General features: G+C 38.9%; 1 protein-coding gene across 4 annotated transcripts in view; it reads left to right on the top strand.

The window, feature by feature from the left end:
* The window catches only part of LOC127410041 (SLAIN motif-containing protein 2-like), a 45,132-nt gene that overhangs the window by 28,452 nt on the left and 4,088 nt on the right, over positions 1–12,592 (top strand). The window contains exons 3-8 of one of the 4 annotated variants that reach the window (XM_051645041.1): positions 3,670–3,840; positions 5,398–5,568; positions 5,951–6,292; positions 8,112–8,252; positions 9,803–9,883; positions 10,806–10,844. In XM_051645041.1, coding sequence (XP_051501001.1) covers positions 3,670–3,840; positions 5,398–5,568; positions 5,951–6,292; positions 8,112–8,252; positions 9,803–9,883; positions 10,806–10,844 — 945 coding nt within the window. The remainder of the gene's footprint in view (positions 1–3,669; positions 3,841–5,397; positions 5,569–5,950; positions 6,293–8,111; positions 8,253–9,802; positions 9,884–10,805; positions 10,845–12,592) is intronic. The other 3 variants (XM_051645043.1, XM_051645042.1, XM_051645044.1) reach the window with 3 other exon arrangements.

Raw genomic sequence — 12,592 nt, 5'->3', positions numbered from 1 at the left:
AAACCGCCATAAAAAAGCCAGACTACAGTTTTTAAGTGCACACTGGGACAAAGATCTTTTTAGAGAAATGTCCTCTGGTCTGATGAATCAAAAATGTAACTGTTTGGCCATAATGACCATCGTTATGTTTGGAGGAAAAAGAGTGAGGCTTGCAAGCCGAAGAACACCATCCCAATCATGAAGCATGGGGATGGCAGCATCATGTTGTGGGGGTGCTTTTCTGCAGGAGGGACTGGTGCACTTCACAAAATAGATGGCATCATGAGGAAGGAAAATTATGTGGATATATTGAAGCAACATCTCAAGGCATCAGCCAGGAAGTTAAAGCTCGGTCGCAAATGGATCTTCCAAATGGACAATGATCCCAAGCATATCTCCAAAGTTGTGGCAAAATGGCATAAGGACAACAAAGTCAAGGTATTGGAGTGGCCATCACAAAGCCCAGACCTCATTCCAACAGAAAATTTGTGGGCAGAACTGAAAAAGCATGTGCGAGCAAGGAGGCCTACAAACCTGACTCAGTTACACCAGTTCTGTCTGGAGGAATGGGCCAAAATTCCAGCAACTTATTGTGAGAAGCTTGTGGAAGGCTACCCAAAACATTTGACCCAAGTTAAACAATTTAAAGGCAATGATACCAAATACTAAATGTGTATGTAAACTTCTGACCCACTGGGAATGTGATGAAAGATATAAAAGCTGAAATAAATAATTCTCTCAACTATTATCCTGACATTTCACATTCTTAAAATAAAGTAGTGATCCTAACTGACCTAAGACAGGGAATGTTTTCTACGATTAAATGTCAGGAATTTAAATGTATTTGGCTAAGGTGTATGTAAACTTCTGACTTCAACTGTATGTTTGATGACAGCTTCACACCCATGAATAAGCAGTTTGGTATATGGCATACTATGCTGATTAATCTGCAAAAGGCTGTGAGTTAATTCTATAACTATATAATCTGCATATGCTGGGCTCTTCACAGTTGATAAGTGTACTGCTCTCTGTCATTTATTACATACACAGCACGCTTGATGCTCATGATGCTTGTTAGTGAATGAGCGGCTGGCTTCACACATTCCGACTGTATATGTATTGCATTATATTGCAGCTTTTTGTGTTTTAATCATCACACTAGGAATATATCGTGGTTTTAGTTTAATTAACTGTGCATTCATTCATTCATTTTATCCCAAATGTCAAATTTCGTGTTTTATAGTTAATTCCATTTTTATGACTGGATTCTGCGATTCTGTCTGTTTTCCACATTGTGGAAATCATAGGACTCTAGACATATCATACTAAATGTCCTTGATGCTAATGTCCTGGTTTATGGCTCTTTCAACATCACATATCCAGGCACTTTGTGTCAATCCTGATTTCATTTGTCCCTGCTGAATAAGGGCAGTCCTTCCTCCTGGCTTCACTTTTAACACATTGTAACAAATCCCTTAGCTCCAGGGAATGAGGAAGCGGGAGTCGGCGATTCCAACACAGGAAAAACTATTTTATTTAAACAAAAAACGTTCGCTTAGCAGCAATAATGAAAATAACAAAAAACGTTCGCTTAGCAGCAATAATGAAAATAACAAAAACTTCCAATAAATCAAAGATGGCAAACAAATAAACAGATTTTCAGCACGGCAAATGCCCAACACACAGTACAGCTTGTCAACTGGGCTCTCTCTCCTCTACTGCGGCTCTGGCTGCTCCTTCATCTCTCTCCAGCTCTCACTGTAAACACAAACAGCTGTTAGAGAGAATTTCCCACAGGTGTCAATCCTTACCATTCTTCCTCTCCCGGCCTCGCTCTCCACAGACGTCAATCGGCCATGCCCACATCACCACACATACACACACACACACACACACACACACACACACACACACACAGAGCTGTCAGTAACCTGATGGTCAGAGGTGATCTCCTGGAATGTTTTGCATACCGATGAGCTGAAGGGAAGCCACTGCTGACATGCCACATTGAGTTTTCACATCCCAACATCCATTTAAGGAACTGGATGTGATTCTGGGATGTAACAATCTGTTCCATCAGCTATAAGAGAGACAAAAAAGCACCATAACTGTAGTCCATATTACTTCTGCGCTATAGTCCAAGTCTTCTGAAGCCATATGATTGCTTTGAGTGAGAAACAGACTGAAATTTAAGTCATAGGTAGGTCTCATTATTCGGTCTTCCACATATTCAAACTTGCTGTGATGCAATTGGTTGCGAGACACATTGGAACCAATGGGCATCATTGAAGCCAAACCTGGCACGACATGTCTTGATGTGTCATTGTTTAATATATGCATATGTGAATGAGATTTCAGAGTTTCATCAGAGCTTTGATAGTCTTGACTAAAGTAACAGCAGCTAATCTAGAGTATTGACCCCTATCGACATTATTATTTTGAAGACCAGTCATTCTCACAAATTTATCACAACACATGCAAATGTGTATACTCCCATTATTTTGTCCCTGTGTATGAGTTTAATGGCTATTTTTTTGTGCATGTATGCGTGTAAGCATGGCTGATGGTGTTGTGTTAACAGTTCAGTGGTTGAACTGTGAGTTTAGAGGCCATGTTGTTGTTTCCCTGAATAAAGCACACACTGAGTGATGGTAGGAAAAGAAAGTCATTTGTGAAGAGAGAGAGAAGGGAGGATGCATGCACGGAAAGAGTAGGAGGGCTGGGGAAAAGTGCTGTAATGACCTCTTGAGTGTCCAGCTGCATAAACACACACAAACTAGGGCTGGACAATATATAAAATGTAATTGACTTGATATAATCGCAATGATTTTTTTTTTTTGCTAAATAAGCAACATCAGTCATTTCAGAACAGATGAATATTGAGATATTAAATATATAAAAAGGCTGAAAAATATTTAGATTATAGATGCAGTATATTATCGTCCAGTCCTCTCTCTCTCTTACACACACACAAACAAGTCAGTGAACCAGCCATCATGTGATAGTGTATCCACAAGGAGAAGAGGTGAAGTGTGTTCTACAGTATTTATGCTCTCTGCTCCTGAGACAGTACAGTCTCTTTTTTGGCTGATATTAAACTAATGGAGTTTAGATTCTCTAGCTACTGGTGTTCACAGAAGCCTGAGCAGTGTACCAGCATCACTACTGTAGCTGGAACAAGAGCGTGACCGTATGAATCATAGACAACTGCATCTGCAACTGCAACTTTAATACAGACTCAATGGCTACATTAAGTCTCTATGTTTGAGAGAAATGACTGGATGTTAATGGCGTTTCCCTCCACTAAATGTCTAAGTAAGGCTTGTGTGTGTGTGTGTGTGTGTGTGTGTGTGTGTGTGTGTGTGTGTGTGTGTGTGTTTGCGTGTATGAATCTGATAGTGAAGCATTGTCCTCTTACTCTGTCTTAGACTGTGAATGGACTGTATTGTCTGAAATGAACTGCACTCTGGCAGGATACTTTGTATTGGCAATGCCATATGCTTAAATAGACCCACAGAGATGAATAATATTAAGCAAACCTTATTGAGTACATCTGCACACACAGGCATTTGTTCCTCTTTAATGAAGGGTGTCTGTTAAAAGTAACAAGACAAGAAAAAGATATGCTTGCACATTACATTCAATGGGAAGTTCATTAATGCCTTTACTATGTTTATGTTTCTCTTGTAGCAAATAAGCGGAGAAGTCTGTATAACAGTTCCTACAGTCCTCAAGTAGGCTACGGAAGCCCGTACAGCACAAACGCAGCAAACAGTCCCTACAGCAGTGGCTTCAACTCCCCTTCAGCCACTCCATCTAGAGTGCCTATCGTCAAGCAACTAGTTCTGCCTGGCAGTGCAGGTAAAGTCCTCCTCTACTTCTAAACTCTGTGGCCATGTTCGGAATGGAATACAAGCTTACTACTCACTGAATACTGTGCACAGTATGCACACTACAAATTATACAGTATACTGCTTACTATTACTACAAAACAAAAGTAAAAAAAAGTAGGCATCATTCCACGATAAAACTTGCAGATGATAGTATTTTTATTCTATTTTGTATAGAAATGCAGTGATTAGTTTAGCTTAACTATTTTTTTCTGTTGTAGTTGGTAGCTTAGCTAGCTACATTTTTTGAGTAGCTTGCCCAACACTGTAGAAATGTCTTCATACTTGGTAGTGTGATTTATGGTAAATAATGGGTCAAGAAAGAGATGTTAAAAATTGCTCTATTACATCCGGTTCATCAATTGCACTACAAATTAAAGGTCAAGTTGAGCACATTGCATTGTGTGAAACAGTATTCTGTGTAATGTACTCTGTTTTATGCTTAAAGAAAATTTGCATATTGTGCATAGTATACATACTGTATGCTGCAGCAATATTAAGAATAGTATGTGTAGTAAAGCTGTCAAATTAAAATTCGAATATTCTTCGAATTTATTATAAAAATGCACATTCGAATGCTAAAATGAGCATTTGAATTTTGAATGTGTGCCAAGCACAGATGATGACTTGAATTCCTGGGCTAAATCAAATAACATAATGCGTGGTGTTTTGAGAAGTGTTTTAAAGGTTGAATTTCCTTTTAAATTGACACAGCATCTAAAAAAATATGCATTAATACTGCACAAACCGCTGAAAAAATAGTGAGACACCACATAATGGTCAAAGACGTCCATCTAGCGCATGCTTGCATAACAAAAAAGGGAAAGACCCTAAGAGGTGGAGGTCTTTTGCGGTTGTATCTTGACTATGCCTTGCTCTTTTATCAGCACCTCGGTCCATAAGCATTAGGTATGTAAATACAACTGCAATTAACTGTGGGTTTATGATGCTTGTATCCGTGTTAGTACTATGGCACCAGTATAGGCTACTGTGCAAAACTAAGTTAACTTAGAACTGTCTATTGAAGCGTTTCTTTTCTCTTTTTACTTAATATTTGAGAAAATGAACGGGGTACATTATTTGACTATCAATTTATGCACATTTGTTAACAGCCAGATATGTTCTTTGCAATAAACAGCCACTATAACAGGACAGAGATTGGTTTATATTGATTTGTTGTGCACTCTTGTTGACATAGGAGACAACGTCAATTTAAAAATCAGATGGCTTGTAGATTTTCCCCCCCACCTGAAATAATGTCGTTAGAATTTGAATATTATTCACATTTTTGTGATATTTCAGGGAAAAATTCTAATTTGGTTACTCAGCTCTGTTGACAGCCCTAGTGTGCAATTCCAAACTTAACCCATATGACTTCAGCTGTAACGCAAGATAGCTATCCAGGGTTTTATAGATCTACCTATGATTATCTATTTGAAAATGATCAACTATTCCCGTTCTCTATTATTTATTAGTGTTGATGCATTTAATGTGTTTCTTCTTTGTTATTTTGTGTGTATGTGTGTAGGTCAGCAGCGTGGATCAGCTGACAGAAATGCTCAGGCAGTGAGCCCTCAGTCCTCAGTAGATAGTGAGTTAAGCACATCAGAGATGGACGAAGACTCTGTTGGTTCGTCCACCACATATAAACTCAATGACGTCACAGACGTGCAGATACTCGCCCGCATGCAGGAGGAGAGTGAGTGAAGTTGTCTTTTCTGTAGAAGTCATTTTTTTATAGAGCTTTGATTTCGTGTTGCTTGGATAATTCATATCACCTTTTAGTCTGATAAAAGCAGTTATTATTACAAATTTGATTATCAAGGTGCTCAAAAGGTTGATAACTAGAGATTGGACAATATTGTTGTTTTACGTCTGATACTACTAAAAATTATACTGGAAGTGTCCGATAACCAATATGCAGAGTTCATTTAAAATTGTTTCATGTCAGGTTTTTGACACAAGAACGACTAAATAATCAGACTACAGCGATTAAAAACTATCATGATGTACTATTATTATAAACTCTTCGATTTAAAGTCTTGTAAATTTCAATATTATCTATTTTTCCCTCCATATAGGTTTAAGACAAGAATACGCTGCAACAGCGTCTCGTCGTAGCTCCGGTTCCTCATGCCAATCGTTGCGACGGGGAACATTGAGTGATCAAGAGCTGGACGCACAGAGCCTGGAGGATGACGAGGACGCAGTCCACCATGCCTTTCACACGCCTGTCAACCGCTTTAGCCCCTCCCCTCGGCATTCCCCTCACGTCTCCCCCAGGAACTCACCCCGTTCTCGCTCACCCGTCCGCTCATTAGAGTACAGCCGTGGATCTCCCCAACCAATCATGAGCCGCCTTCAGCAGCCCCGACACTCTCTGCAGGGCCATGACTCCCAGTCCAATGCCATTAAGAATGAAGGTAGAAGTAAATTTCTGTAAATGGATACGTGTAGTTGAAAAGTTGATGTTTAAAAATTTTGAAATTGAGATAGCAACTAGTACAGGACCTAAGATGTAAATTTTTCAGTAAATATTTACATGAGGTTTAACCTAAAATTTTTATATTTCAAAATAAAATTTCTTAGACATGTAATGCATCAACTACCCAGATTACTTCTGTTTTTATTAGGGGAAAAATAACAATGCTAGAAATATATTTTATTTTAAAGGTATAGTTCACCCCAAAATTTTAATTCTCTCATCATTTACTCACCCTCATGCCATCTCGGTTGTGTACGACTTTCTTTCTTCTACTGAACGCAAACAAAGATTTTTAGAGGAATATTTTAGCTCTGTTGGTCCATACAATGCAAGTGAATAGGTACCAAAATTTGGAAGCTCCAAAAAAACATAATAAAAGTAATCCATAAGACTCCAGTGGTTAAATCCATATCTTATCGTTATGATAGGTGGGTGAGAAACAGATCAATATGTAAGTCCTTTCTTACTATACACCAATCAGCCACAACATTAAAACCACCTGCCTAATATTGTGTCGGTCTCCCTCGTGCCACCAAAATAATAGCATTCTGAAATGCTATTCTTCTACACCACAATTGTACAGAGCGGTTATCTGAGTTAGACTTTGTTAGTTCGAACCAGTCTGGCCATTCTCTGTTGACCTCTCTCATCAACAAGGTGTTTCCGTCCACAGAACTGCCGCTCACTGGATGTTTTTTGTTTTTGGCACCGTTCGGAGTAAATTCTAGAGACTGTTGTGCATGAAAATCCCAGGAGATCAGCAGTTACAGAAATACTCAAACCAGCCCGTCTGGCACCAACAATCATGCCACTGTCCAAATCACTGAGATCACATTTTTTCCCCATTCTGATGGTTGATGTGAACATTAACTGAAGCTCCTGACCTGTATCTGCATGATTTTATGCACTGCACTGCTGCCACACGATTGGCTGATTAGATTATTGCATGGATGAATGTTGGTGCCAGACAGGCTGGTTTGAGTATTTCTGTAACTGCTGATCTCCTGAGATTTTCACACACAACAGTCTCTAGAATTTACTCCAAATGGTGCCAAAAACAAAAAACATCCAGTGAGCGGCAGTTCTGTGGACGGAAACATCTTCTTGATGAGAGAGGTCAACAGAATGGCCAGACTGGTTCGAACTGACAAAGTCTACGGTAACTCAGATAACCGCTCTGTACAATTGTGGTGAGAAGAATATCATCTCAGAATGCTATTCTGTGATGCGGGTTGTCGCTGTTTTGGCGGCACGAGGGGGACCTACACAATATTAGGCAGGTGGTTTTAATGTTGTGACTGATCAGTGTAAATTCTCCTTCCTGCCTAGTATCTGGGTATGTGCACGCAGAATGCGAATTGCCAAAAATAAAAGAATGTGGAAGTGGAGATTTACAGTAAAAAAGGACTTAATTATTGATCTGTTTCTCACACACACTTATATAGTTTCTGAATATATGGATTTAACCACTGAAGTCATGTGGATTACTTTTATGCTGCCTTTATGTGCTTTTTGGATCTTCAAATTTTGGTCAACATTCACTTGAATTATATGGACCTACAGAGCTGAAATATTGTTCTAAAAATCTTAGTTTGTGTTCAGCAGAAGAAACAAAGTCATACACATCTGGGATGACATGAAAGTGAGCAAGTAAATGATGAAAGAACTTTCATTTTTGGGTGAACTATCCCTTTAAGACAATCATTACACTTTAATTTATGGTTTCCTCCATCCTTTGTGTGTTTGTGCACATACAGAAAAGTTGAGGCGGAGTCTCCCTAACCTCACACGAACCAGCTCTGGTCCAACTGCAGAGCCGGTGAAGAACAGCAGGAGCTGTGAGTCAAACCTGCAAGTGCCAAATGGAGGGTCACCCAGACACCAGAGTCAATCTGCCAGTGAGTGTACAAGCACACACACACACACACATACCAGTCAGTTCATTAGTGAGTATTCACACTCCCATCCATGCATTCAACACATATATGTTCATGCAGAGCTTCTAACTGTCCATAAACCGTGCATCCACATAAACACGCGTTTGACTTAAAATACTTTTTGAGAAGTTGCGGTGTAACATGGTATCCATCTAAAAAAATGTAAATAGCATTTGACTTTATAATATTATTATGCACAACTTTTATAACCTCAAAGACTTCGAGTTTTTGTAAAAATTATTTTGCTGAACTAATTGAATAAACTAGCGAAGGCAGAAAAGGTGTTTAAAAAGCACAATCTAAATGCTGACCAGTTTCAGGACTTAAGATATGAACTTCCTTGTGTGATAATATAAATTTCAACCTAAAATATTGATATTGAGTAAAAATAAAAGTCCACAGACTTTTATATACATCAGCTTCCCTCACATACATGGTACTTTAGAAGATGCGCACACACACCGTTCATTGGATTCCGTTGCATGTAATATTAATCACAAATGTTATTCTGTGCATAAATGTTAAAGGGATTGGGATTCTGTGCTTTGACACAAATTCACATTCTAACTGCACCTTTGGCATCTTGGCATTCTGACTAATTTTGCATGACTTATTTTCCAAACAAAGCGCTTGTAAATTATTATGAAGAGGTGACTTAATTGTTTATAAATAATGTTTTATTAGGAATGCTTTAGATGTTGGATCTTGAAGCCATATTTAATGTGGCACAGAAAGATGATAGTTTATGTGATAAAAGCCATTTAGATTACGTTTATCATATGCTGTTACACCTGTATGATCGTCTTCACTGAAGGAAATTTTATCCATGTAAGTAAAATGAATAAGGACCTAACGAGGCCTTCTTCTTTTCAATTATTACCTTATCCAGTCCAAGTCTCGTGAGAGGGTGGAGTCGCTGGAATGTTTAATAGATTATAATAGATATTGCATTCAGTGCCTGAGAGTAAAGGCCAGCATTAATCTCTTAAACAGCACAGGCCAAGACTCCCCATCAGCTTGCTTAAGTGATTTTACACATTGTGTCTTTGAATGGAAGCAGAATTCCAGAGTTTAAGGATATAGACTTTTCCCCTTGTCAACATTTTTCATTTCTTTCCTGCTTAGCATGCTCTCTTCCCTTCTCTCTGCCTCTGTCTTTCTCACCCACTTTATCTTTGGCTGAGGTGCTGGTTGTCTGGACATAATTAGATCCACTCTTTGCTAAGTGCTTCCTCCCATCTTTCCTTCTCACAGGGTCTAATTTTTTCTCTTGGCTGTGTTGCCCTCTGGCGGCTGGTTAGAAGTGGTGTTCTGAAGAATGGCTGTCTCTGCCTTTAATTAAACCCGACCCTGGCTGGCCATCTTTTAGCATACCCTAAACTTTTAGATTAATACTGATTCTGAATCAGTTCTGGTTTGCGGTTAAGTGTTGGAGGCCTGCAGGTGGAGGTGGTGGCTGAGTTCAAGTTAGCCTGGATCAACACATAATATGTGCTTGTTTCTCATCTCAGCGCGGCACCAAAGGCTCTCAGCGCCTGCTCGCTCCTCCCCAAAACCAAAAGAGAGACTGCAGAGCCCTACGTCTCTACGAGGTAATGAACTGATTGGGACATCCAGACACCAAGCCTATATGACCTTTTCATATGTTAAGAGTAAAGGAGAATGATACAAGATGTTCTTGGAAATATTTGGGGTTCTTTTTGTATGAACCCAAGACCAAGATTGCTTTGTGTAAAAGCTGTTTTCTGAACTGACTTTATCAGTGTTGGTATGGGTAGTGTAGTACTTCGAAAATTCTGACAATTAAACAATGTTTTTAAAAATGGAGTTGAAATCATGCACTGACTTGTTTATTCTATGGAAGCATATATCATTGCTTATAAACCTGGTAGGTCTGTCTGGAAAGGTTTATACATCATATTCTCTTTGGAGAAAATGGATGGGACTTTTACTTCCGGAAGCTGACGGTTGCACTCTATTTGCATTCTAAATTGCGGAAGGAAGGGAACTGCTTTTGATGAAGTTTAATTTTCCCATTATTATATACAGAAATGCATTTCTCACTGCCTCCACCAAGAGAATGTGCTTTCAGCAAGAAGCTCGCACTCATCTCTTGCAATACATCTGCAGTGGACAGACACAAGTGGTGCCTGTTTGAGTTTCAGTACTGACTCTGTTCAACAGTTGTGGATTTGATCATTGTGTTGTATATTTTAGATTTAAAGTTACTCTCTCTGTTTCTTTGAAGTATTGTATAGTTAGATGCTGTTGAGGTGCCTTACAAATGATCCTCTGAACACTTTTTGAGGGATCTTCGTGCATATGTGCCATGTCGTCCAGATATTTGATTCTTTTATTTATTACTCTAATTATTTAAATCATTTGCAAAGGTAACTGCAAAAAATAAATACATGCTGGCACAAGTCCTGAGCCATTTGACAACTTTTTGGCTATGAATTGTTCAGCGAAGTGAGTGGATACAAACTCAACTTCTGTTTTCCATCTTTTACCCAGTTCCTCTCTCGTGTTGCTTTGGAGAGGAAGGAGATTTCAGTGAGTATACACTGATGATGCAGTTTTTTCACTACAGTGATATTTGTTGTGCGTGAATGATGGATTGTGTTTGTACTTTTTTTTTTTTGCACATTTTTGCAAGCAGGGGGCCATATTTGACTTGAGTATTGTGAAGAATTATTCTAAACAACTACTGTAATCAAGGCTGTTTTAATCCATCCATTCTTTGTTCATTTATGTTTTGCAAATTATTGTGTTTCATTTTTAATATCAACTTTGTGTTGATTATCAGTAATGCAAGTGAGCATTCTGTTGATCCCTGTGATTGTGGTACATTCATAATGCTAAAGTTCCTTTTAGGGGTGGGTAATAATATTGATTTCCGGATGTGTCAAGATGTTCATTTGAATAATCTCGATATCGATTTTTACATCCCAAGATCGATCTTTTACTCCCAAGTACAACCCTCCACTACAATGAGCTTGTTTACATGCACACCAATACGCTGATTACTCCCAAAAATCTGCTTAATTAAAAAAAAAAATCTGACAAAGAAAACCGTGTGTACATGAGATTTGAAATAATCGCGTTATTCTCTGCTTTTGACGTCAAACCGTGAAGAGACGTGCTCAACATGTGCGCACATATGATAAGCTGGTGAGAACACTCTGTAAAGGTGTTTACTTGCATGCCACACGAAATCGGCGTAATGGGCTAAAATCTACCCGTGTCGACCGGTTTATTCTTAGGCAGTTTATGACCTTACACTGATAAAGGAATGCCGTTTATTGCGTTTACTTGACCAAACACGCTCACTGAGAGGAAATCGCTCACATTTGCAACCAAATTTCATGCTATGTGACTAAAATGTATATATTTGGCAGCTGGCTGATAAATGTTTACATTCACTCACCAGTAATTGTGTAGTATATTGGTGAAGTACTCAGCAGTGAGATCCTTTCACTGTGTGTTAAGAGTAAAAGTTGTTCCATGAAATGTGTGTCCAAAAATGAGATCCATGTGACCCATTTGTCAGTGAATAATGCCTCTTTTGTTTTTTGTTTTGGTTTTTTTTCTCCCCAATTTGGAATGCCCAATTACCAATGCGCTCTAAGTCCTCATGGTGGCGTAGTGACTCGCCTCAATCCGGGTGGCGGAGGACGAATCTCAGTTGCCTCCACGTCTGAGACTGTCAGTCCACGCATCTTATCACGTGGCTTGTTGAGCGTGTTACCGCGGAGATGTAGCGTGTGTGGAGGCTTCACGCTATTCTCCGTGGCATCCACGCACAACTCACCACGCGCCCCACCGAGAGCGAGAACCACATTATAGCAACCGTGAGGAGGTTAACCCATGTGACTGTACCCTCCATAGCAACCAGGCCAACTTGGTTGCTTGGGAGACCTGGCTGGAGAATAATGCCTCTTCAAAACATTTGTTGTTCTCTACAGTCAGATGTTGATCAAAAACAATAAAAAGGAAACATTTAATGCTAATCACGTGTAGGACAGATGAGATAAAGCCGTTGGAGTCGCTCTCGTTAACATGCGCTCATCTACAGAAATGCCGGTTTTCTTAAAGAGACAATACCGGGTTTGGCACGTGTTCATTAAATCAATGTAAATACAGTAGTACAAATTATGCAATTAAACAAAAAAACATGTAAAATATATAATTTATAACATATAATATTATATGGATTTGTTCAATTTAAAAAGATAAAATGTGACCAAAATAATGATAAATTAAATATAATTAGTACAATTTTAATTTTCGTAATGTACCTA

The sequence above is a fragment of the Myxocyprinus asiaticus genome, chromosome 19 (assembly GCF_019703515.2).
Source record: "Myxocyprinus asiaticus isolate MX2 ecotype Aquarium Trade chromosome 19, UBuf_Myxa_2, whole genome shotgun sequence".
Classification (NCBI taxonomy): Eukaryota; Metazoa; Chordata; class Actinopteri; order Cypriniformes; family Catostomidae; genus Myxocyprinus; species Myxocyprinus asiaticus.
Note: the sequence above shows the minus strand (reverse complement) of the source record. Positions and strands in the feature narration are given on the sequence as shown.